This window comes from Synchiropus splendidus, chromosome 8 (genome assembly GCF_027744825.2).
Source record: "Synchiropus splendidus isolate RoL2022-P1 chromosome 8, RoL_Sspl_1.0, whole genome shotgun sequence".
In the NCBI taxonomy this organism is placed as follows: Eukaryota; Metazoa; Chordata; class Actinopteri; order Syngnathiformes; family Callionymidae; genus Synchiropus; species Synchiropus splendidus.
In genome coordinates this window covers 5,397,244-5,418,518 of record NC_071341.1, presented here as the reverse complement: position 1 = coordinate 5,418,518, position 21,275 = coordinate 5,397,244, and the positions used below count along the sequence as shown (strand labels likewise).

At 41.7% G+C, this 21,275-nt stretch overlaps 1 protein-coding gene across 6 annotated transcripts in view; it reads left to right on the top strand.

Annotated features, from left to right (window-relative positions):
* brip1 (BRCA1 interacting helicase 1) overlaps positions 1–14,917 on the top strand; it is a 46,609-nt gene extending 31,692 nt beyond the window's left edge. For 4 of the 6 annotated variants that reach the window (XM_053873422.1, XM_053873420.1, XM_053873417.1 and 1 more), the window contains 6 exons: positions 1,766–1,925; positions 2,004–2,125; positions 10,744–10,856; positions 12,113–12,195; positions 12,280–12,522; positions 13,935–14,917. In XM_053873422.1, coding sequence (XP_053729397.1) covers positions 1,766–1,925; positions 2,004–2,125; positions 10,744–10,856; positions 12,113–12,195; positions 12,280–12,522; positions 13,935–14,446 — 1,233 coding nt within the window. In that variant the 3' untranslated portion in view covers positions 14,447–14,917. The remainder of the gene's footprint in view (positions 1–1,765; positions 1,926–2,003; positions 2,126–10,743; positions 10,857–12,112; positions 12,196–12,279; positions 12,523–13,934) is intronic. The other 2 variants (XM_053873419.1, XM_053873421.1) reach the window with 2 other exon arrangements.
* Positions 14,918–21,275: the final 6,358 nt, after the last annotated feature.

The following is a 21,275-nucleotide window of genomic DNA, read 5'->3' as shown; positions in this document are numbered from 1 at the left end:
CGTAAGGAAAGGAAACCTTCGGTGTTCAGACTCAAGAGTAAACATGAACACTAAGTGTTGTCTCAACTTTATCTGAAACTCAGAGACTCTTTAACGCTTCGCATTTTGAAGTGTTCCCTTTGTGGGGCAAGGACAGAAATATTGACATGAATTGAGTTAATGTCTGAAAGTTTCCACCGCTGATTCTGTCCATTCTGTCCTTCTGTCCTGTGTTTAATGGGTAATGGCATTCAGTGTTTATTTCCTGTCGCTAGATTTACATAATAATTTATGATTGCAAGAGATAAAAATGTATTAATGGCACTGTCATTTGTTTTGTATTTTTGAGAAATGTTGAAAGTTGTATTTTTCACTGCTAAGTGAAGTACCATTATAGATCTTCAAAATATGATTCTCAATCACAATTTCAGTCACCACTATATTTATTGTGATTTGGTATAATGAGATTGTGCTGCATGTCCGTCCAGATGAGAATTAAGGCCATGGTGTCAAACTCAGATTAGCCTGTGTGCTGAATCCACCATTTACAGTTGTCTATCTGAAGCATTGTCTTTCACATTACAGATTAATTGCCTTTATTCAGCCCACGATGGGAAATGTTGCTTGTCGACTGCATACTAAAATTAGAGGCGTACATAATGCAACAGCAAAGCACAGAAATACAGTCAAGGCTCCAATCATAACTAAACTGTTTTTGCCTCTCGGCCAATGACCACTGCTCCAGTAGGGCTGAGCAATTTGCAGATGACAATGGAGACTAAGTTTGGCGTTTCAAAATATTGCATGTGAATACAGTGAGATCACATTCAGGTGAATACATTTATTCAACTCATAAGCAACACCAACTCTCAACACTCCGCTGCTCGCGGAACTAAAGTCCTGGCCAGACATGGCTGTAGGCTGGAATAAGATTTACTGTTCATGATTTTTTTTTTATTGTATTTTAACATTAGCCATCAAGCTATCAGTTCCAACATGCCACAGGACGTCGGTTTCTGCGACTTTCAGCTTGCTGAGAGCAAGACAGAAGATGCCAGCCGGTCAGATATTGTGGGGAAAAAAGGCATCTCTACATCAGTTGTGTGGCAGTGGTTTGTGTATCTCTGGAGTGACATCAAGCCTCTGGCGACATAAACGGGCTGTACTACAAATCTTTTTAGACACATTAAGACGCATCACCCAATTGATTATGGTGCAGTCATGAAGATTTATGAAGACTATGCTATCAGACTCTGCTTATAGATTCATTTAGAAAAACGATGTCGATTGTTTATAACCTGAAGTACAACTTTTTTTTTTTGCCACCTCCACCTCACTCGTAGCATGGGTCCCAAGGCAGACAGCAGTGTGTAATGTTTAGCACCTTCTAAATATGGAACAAATCACATACTGTAAAAGTTTATTACTAGACACCTCATTTACACTTCAAAAACGGGGTGATTCTGTTCATCTGTGAAAGTATTCATCCTCGTTTTTCAAGACAGATTCCAGGGATGCATACTGTATGTCCTGCTATACCTTTTTTCCATTGTTAATAAAACTTCAAAATGATCTAATAAAAGTTCATATCTGCTCATTTTTTTTATCTGCATTGCAAATGCCATGAAATTGTTCCTTATCTCTAATTTTTAAAAATCCGTGTAGCTTTTACTTTGGAATTCAGACATGTCACCAAAACCACTTGGACCAGTCTTGACCTGTGAATCTGCTCCTAACACTGATAATTGTCCAGAATAGCATGAGTGATCCAGGGTATCTTGCACAGATGCTGGACAAACTGCGGGATCGCTGGACGAACACTGGTCTCTGGGAAAAGCTCGAAGATCAGAAAACTGTGATCACTGAACCTCGCGGGGGTGGTAAGGGAGATTTTGATGAGCTGCTTCAGATTTATTATGATGCCATAAAGCACTCTGAGAAAAGAGGTGAGCTTCATCATTTTGCATATTAAATCAAAATCTGTCATCAAAGACTGACGTTGGTCTCACCTTTCGCTGCTTCAGATGGAGCTCTGCTGATTGCTGTCTGCAGGGGGAAAGTCAGTGAAGGTCTAGACTTCACAGATGACAATGCCAGAGCTGTAGTCACTATTGGCATTCCCTTCCCCAACATAAAGGATCTTCAGGTGAGTGTAGGATTTTAAGTTTTTTTCTTTGCAGTCCTGAGAATTTGTTAATGGTACATATCATGGAACATATCTAATGTATATATATATATGTATGTGTGTGTTTCAAATTGTTGTGTGTGTAGAAGGTGTGTGATATTGAGGTAGTGCAGGTTTGGAGATGTACACCAGTTATTTTAGGAGGTCCGTGTGCATGTCCATCTCTCACTTTTTTGTTCTAAAACTTTTCTACACCCTGTTCTCAGAGACAGACATGCACACACAGTGCACGCAGCACAAAACAGGAGCGTTCCCTTTTGGTGATCCGTAAACAAAAATCCCAAAGCGATGTTTCTGTGTCTGCCCTGTCGTTAGCAGATAAAGTTGACCTTTAAGTTTGACTCCCCTCCTCCTCCTCCCTCTCATCCCCTCCGACTCCTCCACATCTTCCTGTCAAAGCATGACGAAGCATTCACTAACCTGATCTGTCAGTTTGGCAAGACAAATGGTTGATTGAAGCCTCACAGAACCTTCCACCTGAGCCAGAACTGTCACTTTCACCTCTGTCAGTTTTCATGCCATTATTTCATTGTACTCATCTTTTATAATAATCTGTGTCATTTTGGAACACGACAGACACGTGAATGGTATGAAATACATAAGCAAACATGTCTCTTCCAATATTTTACCTGTCAAGTGGGCTGAAAAAGCCCATTTACAAACCACATGCCCAACATGGTGTGATTTTGTTATTTTAGTTGTTTTATTATATTATTTTGTCATTCTACTGACATTTATGTTATTTAATTTGGTGACAATAAAAATGCTACATTTTAATCAAGAGAAGTAAGTCTTACTCCAAACTGCAGCTGTCCTCACCCGGTTCGTCTCCTCATATATTTGGCCAGATGCAGGACTTGAGTTTGGCGAGCAACATATACCTGTCATTTTGTGACGTTTATGCATTTATCATGTGCACCTTCATGATGTTCTATTCGCATTCAATTCACACTGAGGAATGGAAAATGTGCAAAACTTAACATTAATATAAAAGGTAGAAAATTAAAGACTTTCAATTGTCTTGTAGATTATCACTTATTCGTTCAACTTAATGATAACATGTATGTGTGTGTTCATCACGGTCGGACAATGTCAGCGTGGTCAGTGAATGCCGATCACAACCGATCACGTGTGACAGCTGGCCCTCTGATGAAGCCCCGCTGGTTGTGATGCATCTGCTTCTTCCTACTCTCAGCTCACTTGGCAGCAGCATGTCTACTGTGGAGGTTCTTTCAATCTCTCATGTAAAGTTTGCATCCTCCAGCACAGGCATGGGCAAATGCTACAAGTCCCGCTACAATATTTCTCTGACATAGCAAAGTCTCAAGAGATTCAACCAAACAACGACATCTCACATCGGAATAAATGTTTTTCAGTTGTCCTTTTGACGGAATAGTTGCTGCATTGTGCAAGGTTTTTCTATCTTCACCTTCCTTGAAGAGGTATATTAAAACCTGTCTGAATTAAAATGATTTAGTGGTTAATTTTTTCTCTTGCACAGGAGGTCTTATCATTTTGATTACAAATTGTCAATCCATGTGATCAGTATATATATATATATATATATATATATATATATATATATATATATATATATACACGAAGGCAACCATATTCTGTAACTACTCGTCATGCAACAGTGAGCCTGTGAGGATCAAGCTAAAATGAAAGAGGAATAGATTTCTTTCAATGACTTCTGTTAATTTGTTCTCCTGACTAACATGTAGGCTCTGATACCTACACTGCGACGATCGTCTCGCATTTTCCTCCCTCCTGAGCAGAACTCTGCTGTGTGTGTGTCATTCCTCCCCATTGGCTCAGTGAATATGCACATTTTGACCAACCACGACCGACTTTCAGAGAAATCAGCTCTTAAACTCATAGTTCACTTCCAGTAGCTGACTGTTTTACTTGCTGTTTGTTCCATTTTGTATTTCGCAGTGTCATTGGCGGACGGTGATCCTAAGCATCAGAAATACTCTGTATTTCATGTGCGTGTGCACAAGCTGCTTTCACAGCCGGTCTAACACACAGTCAAACAGCGCAATGAGCGGTTAATTTTCACACAAAATTATCAATTCAAATAGAAGTGCGGCAGTACACCGGTATTGATGATAATCGTGATATTAAAGTATCTATTTTTCATATATATATTGTGTTAAACATGTTCTTTTTCTTGTCATTAGGGATGCAGCACTCGTTTAGTCATTGCTGACATTGAGTCCAACTGAAACCGCCAACTTTTGAGAATGGCCACCAATGGTGAGACTTGGCTATGGGCTTAGGGTTATGGGCTTATGGGCTTGGCTATGGCTGACTTTGACAGTGTTTGACTCTTCGGTGGAAAGTCTGTTGAAATAGACTGCACCTCGCTCCAAAGTTGGCTCTGGTCCAGAGTACAGCACCAGTTTAAACAACAGTTACCTCACAGAGTGCCATGAGGCACAGGGGAGAGGATCTGATGAGGAGTGGTGGTAGTAAGTTTACTGAATGCTGCGTGTAATAAACAAGTAATAGCGTGATGCAGAATGATGGTGTGTTGTAGATTTAAAAGTTTACACAAATCCCACACGAGAAAATGGTGACCTAGCGAGTGCACTGTGTTCTGCTTTAGTGAGCGGACAGGTTTAATGACACCAGTTTGCAAAAAATGCTGATCTTGAGTATCTGTGGAAGGTGGTAATACCAGGAACCAGCCTCTTTCACATTCATCACCCTGAAGATTTTGCGACAGCCGAGAGAATAATAATTGTTACAGTCATTGATTTCAGTTATGGAAGAGTTGGAGACTATAGTGTTTAATTTCCTTTGGTGACTCGAGAGAAAACACACAATACAATGAAGTTTAAACATGAGTAATTGTGCCATTATTATTAATTATTTTGCCAGTTTTGTGATAATAATACCTTGATTGACCAATTTTTATTCACAATGATTGTGAAAAATCTGAGGAAATTTGATACCTGTCACTGATTCTGGCCTCAACAGTTTCTTGACTGATGAATGAAGGTGTGTGGCTATTATGTCTAATGTAATCTTTGTTCGATGCCTTCCTCTATCAAAGCTTTAAAAAATGTTTTATGCGGCACTTACTGTCTAATATGTCAAACAAATGCTATTTTGCTTTTTAAAATATCGTGCATGCGTATACGTGCTTTATCTTTTCAAGTGGGGCCAAATAAAAAACCTCCTTTTGAGGACCTTTGTTGGGACCATTCGGCTGGACCCCACAAGTCCATGCCTCAATTTGTGGATAAAGATGTCAGAATAACTGGGTGATTAAAATTAGATATAAGTTTGGTTCAGAGTGCTGGCTTAAGTTAGCCACATGTTTTGGCCGGTTAGATTTGGCGTGAGTGATCCTGAGAAAGATAGAAACGTATGTGTGTGAAAACCCTCAATATATCACATTGCGTAGTCTTTAACTGATAATGTGTGCATTGTTTTTGACCTCATCAGAAATTATTTGTCACATTCGCACCATATGTCATAAATAAATTCACACACTGTGCTCTTACATCTTTTAACAGGGACACTTTGCTGAACTTGTGCAAACATCCACACATTTTCTTGGACCAAGACGTATGAACTCCTTTATTCGGCCCCACACTCACACGACAGCACCCCACTGCTGTAAAGAGGTGCAAACATGGCTTCTTTCAATATAAAGCTCTGAAGCTCTCGACATGCCTGTGCAGCCTGCATTCCCAGACAGGCATAACTCTTGCAGACGGTTCAGACTAAGCACAGAGCAGGGCATTTTACTGGCCTGTTGTGTTATTGTCATCAAGATCAAAGGTTGAACTTGGATAGTCACAGCACAGAAAGCCCTGCCAAATGTGGTTTTACAGTTACGCTGACTTTTTCCAATGGCGTGTTTTACAGTGAACAGTTGTGTGCTGCGTGAGTGAGTCAAACAATAAGCGCTTTTTATAAGCTATAAAAAGACACTTACGACTGATAAAGCATCGCTCAGATTTTAATGAAGGGCTCAGCTAACCCCTTGCTGTTGGCCTTTTTGAAGACATGCAAGGATTGTTTTAATTCTGTGGCCTCTGAGCATGTAAAAAATGTGGATGAAGGGGATTTTGGTAGGAATGTTGAAGAGTTCATGGAAATCATCAACAGGAGGAGATGATAGATGCTCCATGCACACGCAAGACACTACCGTACATATGGTTTTATCATCAGCCACTGGAGGAATGCTCCCGAATGTCAGATCCCCACATGCTTAATGTCCCTGTCAGCACTATAAAAGCACTGCTTAACAGTGCCCTCTTTGCCCTTGTTCCAACCTTACTGTAGGCATGTTCCCACCTATAAATTATATACTGAAAAAGTAATGACACAACAGGTTTAAAGTCAGTGGATGAGAAACTGCTGACTTCCATTTTCCAAGAAGAAATCAAACTAATCTGTGGCTATGCACAATCTGTCAGGTGTGTAGGTTCAGTGAGTATCTGACTCTGATAGTGTGAGACTATAAACTTGCCTAATGGCTAGCTGCCAGACTAGCTCCATTGGGAAGCTTGGGGCAGCTGACAGCAGCTTGGAGCACCTCTTCTTTACTCTGTCTACCGGTCACTATATGGTCAGCAAACATCATGGTCCATGGTCCCTAACCTCATCCGTCAGTCTGTCCATAACAAAGAGCTGATCCATGTTATATTTCTACTATCTCCGACACCACAGCTCACCACTGTCTCCCTGGCCTCAGATGTTTCTGTCTTCCTCATACACTAGCACACCTCTCTAGGAACTGCACAGAAAGATCACTGCTCGCTGTCCTAAACACTTGATGGTCCACTGCCTTCCCAATCTTCATCTTATTAAGAACTGCCATCACTTCCACATATAATAATTTCCTCAACTACCTGATCCATTAACTGACTTTCACCTGTCCTCTTGCTCATTCTCTCCATTCGTTAGCTCTCTGAAGTACTCCTTTCATCACACATCACACTCTCTTCAGTTAATAACATATTCCCATCCAGGCTCTTGATCAACTAAACCTGTTAGATTGCACACCATTTCTCTCTCTCTATCTCCCTCTGCCTATCTTTCCTAAAAGCATCCTTCTCTCCTAGCTATCCAGTCTCTCATACAACTTGCCATGCACCGCCCTAGCCTTAGCAACCTCTCTCTCGCCAACGCCTACAGTCTATGTGCTCCTAACTGGTCTCCTCATCTTCCTGTCTAACTGATCATTTCTTTGCTTCCTTTTTTTCCAGGTCCTCTGCTGAACCTTGTCACTCTTTTCTTCTGTTTCATTTTATTCTTCGAATAAACCTTCATCTTTCCTTTCAGTTTCCCTCACCAGTTTGGTAGTTCTTGCGGACCATCCGATGCTACTGTTCATGTCTCGTTAAACTCATTTTTCCTGTCTCAACTTCCACCATATAATGTTGAAGGTTGTCTTCACTGTCTTTCTCTACCTAGTCACTAACTGCATTCTACAGATCACCTGGTGTTGTAGGCCTATTTTGTCAAGTAACACTGTCAGCCCACACCATTGTCTTCCTCTTCACAAAAGCTCCTAAAAACTTCATCATCTTTCCTGTTTCCTTCACCTACAGTATGTGGCCATAAATGTCTACCCAATTGAGGTGGTGAACTATCACTATTCTCTCCATCTGGGCTATGCACTCTCTTACCTCATCTAGATGCTCCTGAATTGCTCTTTCTCCTCCTGCTGACATACCACCTTTGGGGCATTTCCACTGACTGTGTTCAGCATGACTTGATCATTGTCCAGCTTCCTTATGATTCTGTCTGACTCCCCTGTCCCATACTCTTCACATACTCTTCATTCAAGATTAGGCCTTCCTGGATACACCATGGTTAAATATCTCAAATCCATTTCCAATTTCTTCAATTCCTTCATTGCCTAACTCCCAGCCCCTTGTCATCCTCCACACCTAATATGCCTGCCTTTCTTCACCACAACATATCAGCCAGACCTCTACCCTTTTCAATTATGGTCCGTGGTACCATTCATGCACTTATATTAGCTACACCCCTCTCACTTTCCCCCCTCTGCTTCCTAGGTCTATATGTTCCGACACAAAAGGAAGAACAAAAGCAGTGAAGGACACTTTTGGGACACTTCTAGGGTCAAGTTCAATCGTGCCCAATTAGATTGCATGGAAAATGCACACTGCTCTGTCTCACTCTGACTCTGTCTCAAAATCTCAGATTCAACCTTTCAATCTGCATATAGTAGCCCATCCTTAATGATTTATGTTTGCTGACTTTCCAAGGGAGCCAAGTTTGGTTGGCACTAACTTCAGCAAGCCATAGTGATAATTCAATTTAAGCCACCCTATTTATAGCAGCCTTTGCAGTTATGTTTGTCAGTGTCAGACAAATGATTGTTAGAATTGGGCCAGGAAAGTACTAACAGGCAGTGGTGAATACCTCAACTTTCCCACGGTGCAATTCAAACCAGCAAATTCTGTCAGTTCAATCTGAAAAAGAAGAGGCGACAAAATCCTTCAGTCAAAGGAGGAATCTCGTGGTTTTTGCAGAGCAGCCAGGAGATTGCATTTGAGAGGGTTACGTTGCTGTTAGTCAAACACACCCACTTTAGCAGTACATCTTGGAGACATGAATGGAAAATGCTTTATATCAACACTTGGCTGAAGATGAGAAAGATCTCCTTAACATGGTGGTAAAGATGATTTCTAGAGCAAATAATTACTTTTTAAAGTAACTTGGTCACCTCCGCTTGCCTCAATCTCTTCCTGCTTCCTTGTTGGAAAAACTTCTTTTGAAATTGTCAACACAGGTGTTGTGGTTGTTTTGTCCTTTGTTAGGTTAGGTTGTGCCGATTTTGACTAGTGTTTCATATTTGACTGTTTGGTTTTCAGAAGTCTTTTCCTGTTGTATTTTGGATTTTTTTTTGTTTCTATTGTCTTATTCTATTGGGTTTTATCCTGAGCAGTTTGTTTTGTTGAGGGTGGTAGTACAGCAGTAAAAAGTAATTCAAGCTTTGCCTTGGACAGTGGTATTAAAGATGAAAATGGCATTTTTCCTTCACCAGCCGACACAGAAGTTGGAACATCTGCCTGTCCCATGCCCCTGTGAGTGTGTGCACTTGCAGAGACATGTCTGACTTAAAGACGAGCCATTCAGCTGTGAGCTCATCCACATGTGACAGATGAGCCGCTCCACAATCTCAGTGACAGGCACAAGATGTCCTGCACTGCCAGGGGCGTGCACACTGGCACTGACCCCCCTCCTCTTCCCCACACACAGTCACCCTGGTAAAATGTAGCTCGAACAGATGCGCGCCGATGTGAATCATGCCTACTGGTCAAATATATGTTATACAGAGTGAACAGGTAGCTGTAGAGGACAAGGCCAAAGCAAATGAGCGATCTCCTGACATTTTAAATAATCCCTTCTAGCTTGTAGATTCTTGCACATTTGAAATATTCGCTAGCAGCCAGAATTGGCTTTTTCACATATGCAACCTGTCATGTTAGATTGAAGAATGACATGGTGCAGACGAGGGACATTGTGGCCCCAACGCTGAAGTCGTCTGTGATTAGATTTATATGACAGAGGCAGCTCCGGGCTACTGGCCTTTGTGCTGGAGCTCCAGCTTCCAAAGTGGATTCTTTAACTCCCCTGCTGTCTGAGACTGTATATTGTCAAATACCTCATCATGATACCAGCAGCATTTGTTAGACTTCATGTGAAAGTGGTACAGGAAGGTTACCCCTGTTTTTCTTCATTTTCAGATCAAAATGTCATTTGGAACGTTTCTGCTCGCCCCAACCCACATGACCCAATTCAGAAACTTTTTGTCCTTGCCATTTTGTTTATTTATGTGACAGGTGTTGCACGCTTGCTTGGATACTTCAAAGGTGGGGTGTGATTAGTCATAGTTCAACTAAGGGACGGCATTTTTGATTTCCTGTGACTACACTTGTTTATTTACACACATGGGCAGGGGCCGGCCGCAGTCACGGAACAGGCTGTACCTGCCATGGCCTTGTGTTTGGTGGCTCTGGGCGAACACATGGTACCTGTCAGAAGCAGTTAGAGCCCTGTTTAGCAACCTGCCCAGCATGACAACCCATCAGACACCAGCTGAACTTTTCACTTGTCAATTTGGAAAGGTTAGTGCCAAAATCAGCAACAAGAGATGCAGTTGGATGGATGCTTTCTTGGCATCTTTGTGCTTGGATTTTTGTTGCTCAGAGTACCTGCTTTACCCTTTATGCCGTGGCCTGTTGTTTACCCTTTTATGTCTTGGTGTCGAGAGCTTTTCAAAATAATAGCCCGTGTTTTTATCGGCGTAATAGGGTTCTGTCTATTTCCCAAATGATGTCAATCAATTACAGTAAGAACCCTATTTGATGGGAAAATGTGAACGCGGTTGTGTCATATGGATGACATGGTACGAAAAGTAAGGATACTAATGTTAAGTCAATAATTTCTTTGATGGTGCGGACACACACAGACGTAGACCCAACAGGGTGTTAATATTTTTGTGATTCCTGTGTGATGTCGGTATAAACATTTAGTCCGGAAATGAACAAACAAGCAAACATGTCTGATTATCCGTGCAGGTGGAGCTGAAAATGAAGTATAATGACCAACACTGCAAGACCAGAGGTCTTCTCCCCGGCAACCGTTGGTATGAGATCCAGGCCTACAGGGCTCTGAACCAGGCCCTGGGCAGGTCAGTCTTCCAGTCTTATAATGAATCAGTTGTTTTGGATGTGAGTTTATGGGTTGGTGTGTGCCATGTCTATGGTCTCTATAGTTGTCACAATTTTACTTCAACCTTTCTGTCACAACTTGATACTGGCTTCAATTGATGCAAAAATAATCTTGGTTTTGTTCCTGGATTTCTTATTTTTATGTTTATTACTAATACAATTAAAGCACTCCCTATAGCTGCTTATCAGCTACTATCAGCGTGTCATTTCTCTCTCTCCTCCTGGGCAGACAGTATATACCCGACCCGCAGACAAACACACATGGTCACATAGTCCAAATTGACCTAATGCCTATATATTGTATCAAAGTTAAAACAAGAGATAGAACATGTTCAGCTCTGGTCTCACTTCTCTGTGCTGTGACGGTACATTTGTCTGACTACAGCAGTTGAAGTGGGGTAACAAGCTAGCACACTTTTGTAGCTCACACGCCCAAAACCTTACGACTGCATTAGTAGAAGCCACGTATGTAAAAGTACTGTAATATATAAGGAGTTATACAATTATAACTACAATGCATAGAAGGGATTGAAACAAACAATTATCATTCAAGATGAGTGTGCGGTCAGTGTCTGGTTCCGAACTGTACGATATCATCTAACTGTGCACACAAATGGGGGTTACGGTTTTTGCTGACCAGGTTTTAACATCCAGGTTACATCCAGGGTCAGATTTGGGCTCAACTCTTGGTTAGATTATGCCTATTAACCAGCATCATCTCGGATCGAATGACCACTTTGTTTTCCACTGTAAACAATACACTAAGTGGAAATTATGCCATACCCTTTTGTAAAATTATATGCAATTTGTCCTGTGTTGTGATGCAGCCAAAGCTGGACCATTTTCAAACTGTATAGCACTTAAACTAAACCATACCGCTGATCGTTGTATAACTGAGTTATATCATGCGCATATTTATTATGTATTATTATGACAATTATAGTATTCTCTGTAATTATTTTAATGTCTATTATTTTTTGCCAATTTACAGTTAAGAATATCTATTTTTAAACAGACATTTATTGGACCAAGTATGGATATTAAAGCAGTTCAGGGAGAAATTGGGTCCTGTAGTGCATAAGTTTTTTTTCCTTCATCCGCTATGTATGTTTGTCACAGTTGAAAGGTATAGTAAAAAGAATGTATTTGCTGTGAAAGCATTCACGGGAACCTAAATAATGAATGATATTGGACATAAACTGTGAAATGTTTTCAGGTGTATACGTCACAGAAAAGACTGGGGGGCCTTAATTCTAGTAGATGACCGCTACAGAAATAACCCCAACAGGTATATTACAGGTGGGTTCCTTTTCTCAGTTTGATCACTAGATGGCAATAGATTTCTATTTTCAGAATGTTGCGTTTCTCCTGTCCACGATGCAGGTCTGTCCAAGTGGGTCCGCCAGCTCGTCCAGCATCATGACACGTTTAACAACGCCATGTCATCCCTGGCAGCGTTCTCTCAGGTGCAGCATCAGCTTCACCCAGCAGAGAAACACACCTCAGTTGTCTGCTCCCCGTGCTCTGTAGCTCCTACTTCTCCACAGTCCCACATTCCTTCATCAGAAGAGCTGGACAAGTGTTCTGCAGTTAAGCAAACAGAAGTGGAACAGATCGAAAAAACAGGTGAATTATGAATATTATTTTGGTTGTTTCACTCATTCAGAGAGCCATAGAATTGAAAATGATCCTGGGTTAGTCATGATGGCGTTGTGGACTAGTGTGCTACTCTGAGGCTGATAATGGCATGACACACAGAGCTGACTGAAAGTCTGGACACCGCCGCCCTGTTTGATGATGTCATCTGTGGCACTTGAATATGTCTCCAGACTTCCTCAGCCATTATTATGTTAGCATTGTTTCTTTTTAATAACAAGGATATGTGCATGTATATTGGATGATTATCCCATTATCTGGGTGGTCTAGTAATAATATCAGACTTCATAGGTGTTTGACCAATGGACTATAACCTCAAAATCTTGGAAAAATGGCCTCAATTGAGTGGACAGTTGTGCTTTTGCTCAAACTTTGATCATATTGCTAATAAAGTCATCATTTAGATCAGGCAAATTTGTGCTGCCTGTTTCAAGCAAGTCACTAGCTCCCTTCGACAAACCACCTCGTGGCATTATTTCCCTCAAGACTCACCAAAACCTGACCATCAGTGTAGGCATGGGTGGAGGTTAGCTATCCAAATCCGCGTTCACTGCTCAAGGTAAAAGGTTTGGGCTGTAAGTAGTTATGCATTATGCTACATTTTATTGAAAGAAACTTACTGGATGGTGGATGGTGCACCACTGGAGACAAAGCAGTGGGTGGGGGGCATTGCCCTGATGGCTCGCACAGAGAAGAAGACATATGATGACGTGTGTCGTTCACCGTTATTTAAGAAGGCAGTTCAGTTATGGCATTGTGCCAATGTTTCTGTTGTACTACATCTGACTGCATCACCTCAGATCAAATGTTGACTTGGTAAGTGGTAAATCCCAATGATCAGGGCAAGCGTGTTTGAAATCAGGTGAAGGAAGGCTTTTCAAACTCCTTCCACAACTGATACAGTGTGAGGTTATTATTCACGTGCTCACTGTCATTGCGGTATAATTGAGCTTTTTCCCCTGTTGAAATCAATGTGGTAAAATGGCATGGCTGTGGCAAACACACACACACACACACACACACACACACACACACACACACACACCCCTCGGATGGGGGCGGGGACGTGGGATCAGTTGAGTGGCTTGCCTTATTACTTCAAGGTCTTTTGCGTGCCTGAATGGCGCTGGAGCGAGTTGATGAGCAGATGTTGGACTGTTGCTTTTAATTAAATCCTCTTGACCTTTGTTTGGGTTATATTGAGCGTAAGCCCACGTTTATACGCTCTTCGTAAAATAGCCTTGGCAGCCTGTGTACTCTGTGTACCAGTCTCAGTCATTGGGATGTTTAAAAACAAGTTTTTTTGTACAGGAAAATTGATAAATCAGCTCATAAAAGATCACTAAAGTGCTCAATGTTGTGTCCTTGATGTTTTATTGTAGATTGGAGCAAGCCCAGTGGGCCGGCAGAACCTCGGCTGTTTCACATTTTCACCTCCAGCCCAGTCGCCTCCTTCAAAAGAAACAAAGAACCTGAGAAGCCTCTATCTCTACCGGAGCTCCCTGAAAATGGTGTTGAGCAGAAGCTGGAGCCAGAAAATGTTGAATTCACAGAGCAAGAACAAAGTGCAGCACGTGGCCTTCCCAGCGATGCAAGCAAAAGTGAAGAACCTCCAGCAGACCGTTCTGACAATGAAGATGAGGATGAAACAATTTTCTACACCCCAGAATTGTTTGAAGATGACGATTGCTGTCCACAGACAGAGGGCTGCTCAGAAAATAAGTCAGAAAACCAAATCCAGCAGCCAACTGTCAGACCTCTCTCAGAGGAACTGAGCACTTCCACAGAAGCAGTGGAAGATGAAATGACTCCTGAGGTCACTCTGAGCAGGAAGACGTGCAACCGTAACCGTAGGCTGTCCAGGTGCAGACAGAAAGCCCCCACAGATGACTAGAAAGTAACGTCTTCATTCAGAGATGTGCTGCTATAAGCTCGCAGATAAGTGACACCGCACACCCACACAGAACTGATGAAGCCATCTCACTTATATCATGTGACAGCACCTCTCATTAAGGTCATGAAAAAGCACACTAATGCACTTAGCTGTGATTAGACACGCAAACAAAATAATCATTAAAATAAAAATCATTTGTTTATATGGAGGTGTCCTGCGTTCACTCAATTTGATGATGCGTTCATTGATCGTGGGAGAGAACTGCATGCATGCCTGGTTGAGCACATTTTAATTTTGTACAATTGTTATACATGGTCAGTCTCTGCTTGTCGTGTCGAGTTGACACATACAAAGACACATTAAAGCTTGGAAATGAACTCTAATCACCCGTGTGCATCCCCTTTTCCCTGCAAGAGAAAATCCCACTCTTTTTTTTCTTTATTCTTCGAAAACAGTTGCCCTCTCTTCAGTTCTGCCCAAATGTATTTTGGTATCTGACTGGACATGTATTTGAGCTCATGTGAGGGTGATTTTTGACCAGTGCTGCGGTGCTCACAGGCAGTCACCGAGGCCCTTCCTACTCCTCATGGCCAGCAGTGCCGCAGACAAGCAGCCGCTCTTCGATACCCACACGACCAGACAGACAAACACAGTGTTTGAATGATCCACTTCGTCCAGTGTATTGATTTGTTTTATTAGGGTCTTTTTGAGTGTTGGTTGTTGACACGCTAAATGAACGCAAAGACACATGATGGATCTATAAACAACGATAATTTTTTTTTCTGGCTTGACCAGCAGCTCCCCAAAATATGAAGCTGCCTTGTATTTTAAGGCCCTGAATGACTAGGAAAAGGCAGAAGGCACAATCCATGCTACTTAACCTTTCAGATTGACCTGAATGGGCCCATCTTCAGATGCGTTGTTTGATAAATCACATAGGAACCTGGAGCTCATGATCTATGTCTCATATTTTGTACTCCCCTTTATTTAACATGATCACAAGCCTGAACCATGTGGCAACTGTACTGTTAGATCCTGGTGGTGTTTAGTGTTGGGAGGAAATCACTGCTCCCACATGTAGCCTAAGGACACTTTGTTTCACCCAAAGGTGCACGTAGGCAACTACTGTGAATTTGTACAGAGATGTTGCTGCATGAATGTCTACATTCAGGTCACATCCTGAGTACATGTCTCAGGTCGAACAGCCCTACTTACAGGCTTTTTCCAGGATCCTCTTCACCTGAGCCGACCGCTTTATTTACTCGCCCATGATGATGCAAATACCTTTTTCATCTTGGTGCCCTCTGTAAGCAGCTTATGTTGGACACCTACAGTTGCACCAGTCTGCTTGCGAGCATCATGCTCGAATTAAATTTCCTTGTTGTCCACACACCAACCGACGCTGGCAGTGATTTATGTTTAATCGTGAAGGACAAGTGGTCCCTGAGTTCTCTGTAGGTGAGATTCTTCAGTGAAACCCTGAAGCTCCCCTACTTTTTACTGCCTCCCTTTTGTTTGAAACGATTTATTTTTATCTCAGTTTACACCCAGTTGCACATCTATGCAACAATGTAGATGACAAATCCCCATTTTGGGCTGTTAATAGATCAACACCAGTATCGTTTGTATCCGATTTGCATGTTCATTTTCATTGTTGAATCACACTGGACATCACGTATATCAGTGTCTGAAAGACCCAAGCAAAAACATGCCGTATCTGATCATTAGATCAATTTATTTCAGCCATGCTTCATTCAGAATTCCCAGGCAGACGAAGCTAAAGGGATTAAGAACCAGATTAAACGTGATTACTCTTCCATGATTAGAGCACGAACTTCACCAATGTGTGATTTGAGCGGACAAGTGTTCCATTAGGGCCTTCCTTCGCTCATCAGCTGCCTTTCCAAGACCCTTGTCCATGTAATGGTGGACCACCACTTGTTAGCGTCATCAGAGCACGGCGCGTGGAGAGGCCACCAATGTGTGTTAAAAGCTCTTAATAGGGAGCCCTCACTGCAGAGAGACTGCGTAATGGCTGTGAGTCACCCATTAGCTTCATTCCCACTCGCCCACTGCCCCCTTTGCCATCATTAAGGCAATATTTTACTTTTCCACCACTGATGTCTGAGCTTGAACCAATAGCCTGTTTTTTCCCCCCCTCTTTTCTTTAATTACAAGAATTTTCCAACTGTGCCCTTTGTTGCACAGATTCACGTGGTCCACGGTGACATTTATGCAAATATGACATTTTAATGGCAGCGTGGTAAACGCACGTTCTTCTGGACGTGGAGGTGAGGGGCAAATCAAAGCGGTCACAAAAATTAGTGCGGACATTCATTGCTTTTCTCTATTTTGGATGAAGGTATCGGTGGTATTTAAGCAATACATGTCCTTAGCATTTATGACATATTTGTTCATGAAGAGGAAATGACCCTTTAATCATACACTTTTTAAAGGTCATGGGCTTTTAAACTGTAACTTTCATGTGCTGGGCAAGTTGTATATATATATATATATACACCTCTACATTACATATAGTGACTTGCCTGAAGAAAACGTCGAAAATTTGTTGTTTGATCATGTATCGTTGCATTTTACATTTCTCAATATGACTCCTAAATAACTATTGGAACATCTTTTCTGAGTTAGATGTCATTATTTTGAAGGACAAGATATGCTGTTCAATTTCATTCTTTTATTTTTCTCTCAATGCAACTATTACTAGCTGTGGTGGAAGGAACACAGGCAGATATAATGTAGAGAAGAAACCATATTATGAGAGTGTCATTTCTCTTGTTTGTTCTGACCTTGAGGGCCACATAAAAACTACTAGCTCCCTTATCTTCACTCTTACCCTCATTTATATGCATCTCTCCAGTTTATAGTCATCCATGGAGACCCCTCCCTAACCTCATCTGTCAGTCTGGCCACAGCAATAGTGAATAAGAACGGACTGACGGACTCCTCATCTCACCTCCATCACTCCTAGAGCACATCTCACTGTTCACATACATGTCCTGCTCAACCCTCACATACTTCTCTGATGCTCCTGACTTCATGTAGTACCACACTTGCTCACAAGGACACAGAGCAGCTCCATCTGATCTGAGAGTCTGGATTGCTTTTGAGCTGATTTGGTAAATTGTTTTCAGCCTCTATCTGGCCACTATTGCTATGTGTTCTCAGATCTTTAGCCTCCTATGCCACCACCCCTCAAAGCTGGAGCGCCTCACAGTTGTCTTTCCGCTACGGTGGATGCGGTCGTCATGTCTCTGTAAGAGGAATGTGGGCCTTTTGCTATGTCAGACAATCAGTGTTTATAAATTTGTTGGAATATTGTTGGTAGCATTCATAAAGACAGCAGAGCTGCTTCACCTCAAGTATGATCTCATTAAACTGTGAAAAAGACTCAAATTCTTCTGTAGTGAAATGAAAATTGCTGAAAGGAGCGACACGTATCTGAGGTCAGCTCGCGGATTGTTCAAGTTGGAGCGCCCCTCCCTCCTCTGGAGCTTGAGAGAGCAAACCAGACCCAGACCAACAGAAACAGAACCGGCCCATACCGTACTTCTACTCCTATCATATGACTTCTGGCGAAATATTTACATTCACATGAAAAACAGCACTTTTACTGAGTCAACAACCCAGGATAAGAAATCCTGGGTGACTTGTGTCAAGCTGGACCAGGTGTTGTTTGCCACTTCTTCTTCCTCCTCGACTTGTTGAACACATGTTTTAGCATGGGGCTGGCTTCAATCAATATGTGCCCAGTAGCTGGTAATCTGATTTACACTGGTGACCAAACTGACATTGAACAAACTATCACAGTCCATTTGAGAGTCTCATTGATTGATAAGTCCTTAAGCTGCTTTCATCACATTGATTTTAAAGGCTGGGCACGCCTCGCTATCATTTATCTATGGAAGGCATGTTTTTCATTGGTGTCCGAAAACATTTGTAATTAAATATTGATTATGTGACCCAAGCTACTGCAGGAGGGACTCACGTCTCCTGATCAAACATTCCAGACACACAACACACATAGCTGTCCTCCACAATGACTCTTCTACTTTGAGCTGTAGCTTCTGATTGTATGTATTCAGTCAGAGACAAACAAGTTCTCTCTCAGTTACCAGGCGGAGTTTATCTATCTTTATATTATATACATTTTGAGCTGATTTAAGTAGTTTAAGTGACCTGGATTGCATGAGACTGCGTCTGCATAGTCTTGTTTCCTTAGCACATTGGTTAAATCTTCTTGGTTAAATCTTCAGTGTGATACTACACAAGGCCTAAGAGGTGTATGTTAATACAGTAGCTATTAGTTGGGGCCCTGTCAGTGGCCCCATCAGCCCTGGCTGAGATTATCATAGCACTGTGTCAGATTAAGAAGATTAACCGCAGTTGACCGGTTGTCTCAGGACAAACTTTCCAAACTTTTTTTTTTTTTCTGCTTTTAAATCTCTAATGGACTTTTGTGTCAGGGTGCAACTATGTTCTTTGGATCCCTTTTAAAACATTTAAACTCCAGTAAACTCCATCACTCATGACAATGAAGTATGTTCTGAAAAATGTAGGGACAAAATGAGACTGATGTGGGTCGTCTCCACAGGCCTGTGTTTACTCCCTCACCCAGTCTTCTGAGAGATGTGTGACAAGAAATGATGCCCCCAGACCTGCTTTTTAGGTTTGCACTCTAGTTTAAGACGCTATTGTGAAGCATGTTGCTGTTCAGGCCAATGGCCAATAGCTTGTGTTATGTGTCACACAGACACTACCCTGGTGACTTCTCTTTACTTATTTTTTTAACTCAGATCTGGTCACAAAAACTGACTTATGTGACTATTACTGACATTTCTTATGTTCCCAAGACCTGAGTATTTCAAGGAAGGGTGACAGCACAAGCAATAATGAACGTGCATCATTGAACTTGCAGCACTGCTCAGTTAGTTTGCTACTGTATATTTGAGGTTTCCATGTGAGATTGTCTCTGTTTCCATTGAGGATTTTCCTTCCATACAGTATAGACCTGGGGTTAACCTTTCTGATCTTGGGGGCCACCTTTTCCAGAACAGATGGGTCCGGGGCCCATTCAAGGAATAGAGTCATTACTGTGATTTCTGATTTGAGAATTACTGATTTCATTTATGTCATTGAAATGTCCAACCAGCAGAAGCAGGTGCGAGTCATGTTCATCAAATTTAGTAAAGAAAAAAAAGAAGAAAAAAATATCCTTTATGCACTGTCGAGAAAATTGGAAAAGCTGTAGGTCATGCGTAAAATTCTGAAAAAAAAATAAATAAATTACGTCTGAATATCTTAAAATATTTTCTTTTTCCAAAATAAACTCTAAAGAAGATAAGTGAAGTGTAAATGAAAGCCATAAAATGTTCTAATTAAGACAGTTTTTACTGTTGGGGGCGGCATAATTTTTTTCTTTTCAAGAACTTCTCCATAGTTGGTAACTCTCACAGATTTGCAGCCTTCAAGTCGATTCAGTAGTGCCACCACATGTGGCAAGTCTATTAAAACCGAGCATCTCACGGCCCAGAAGCGTAAAACAAAAACGCTTTCAGCGGCCCTCTAGGGGGCGCTCGCGGCCCGACCATGGGCCTCGGACCTATTGTTAAGAATCACTGATCTGGACCGTACTATCTTCAAGCAAATTTTCACTTTATCCGGGGCAACTCTTCCTTTAGTTATAACTAGCAGGGAGGAATGTTCTATTAAAGGGGCATCGAAGGACTCCTCCTGCACCATCACTCACTTTAGATAATGGACTTGTTTGTGAATTAGCTCCTTCAATTGGGACCATCTGGATCCTCACTGAGTATTTCACTAAGCTTTCCAGGCCAACACACGTCTGTGCCCCCCTGTGCTGCCAGGGTTTTGCACACATGCACGTCGGGATGCTCTTCACTGCCCCTGGGATGCTCACACCGCTCTCTTCAACTTCCTGCTGTTCTTCTGGTGAACCTGACAGACACCATATTGCGGGTGCAGCTTTGCAGTCTGCTGTGACCAGACAGCCAAAGTGCTGCCAGAATCCAGCACCTTGACAAATAAATCACCTGAGCCTCCATCTCCATCCTGCAATTACCTTCAGAAGCATGATGTGTATGTGAGTGTGTGTGGCGCTGCTCTTAATGACCTTTAATAAAAGCCAATCTTCATGGCACAGCGGACCCTCCTGATAATTATCTTCATCTGACTGCTTTATTTGCGACCATCGTCTGCAAAATATCTCATTAGCATTGTTAAAGTGGAGCCTGATTTTGAAGTGTAGGGAGCTGAATCGATGTTAGCTGGATAAAGGCTTGTCTTTCATCCCTTTAGAATAAAAACACATATTTACTGTGCTGCTCACTGGGACATCCACTGACATTTTTGAATAAACCAGCTCGAGCACATGCAATCCAGCGACGATAATGCAGTGCTGGGCATGAATGACTGCTTATACAGTATAATACATTCTAGATTAACTCTGCATTATACAACTTTGTGCCCAATACATGACATAAAGCGCAGTCTTCTAACATTTTTTTAAAGCTTGAGAAGGAGCATGGGGAAGATCAGTTCTTACACTTATTCCCCCTTACTACCTCTTTTCTGAACTGTGATCATATATTACTGCATCCTCAGTCACGGGTACACACGTGAGATGAACATGTAAGAATTATCATTTTCATTTATTTTAGACTTTTCACAGAAATACTTACAAAATATGACTATGATTTTTTTTAAAATAAAATGTAATTCTTTTTTTAAATTCAGCTTCAGTTTCTCCTTTCCAATTCTCCATCAAGCAAACCAAAGGAAACACACTGTG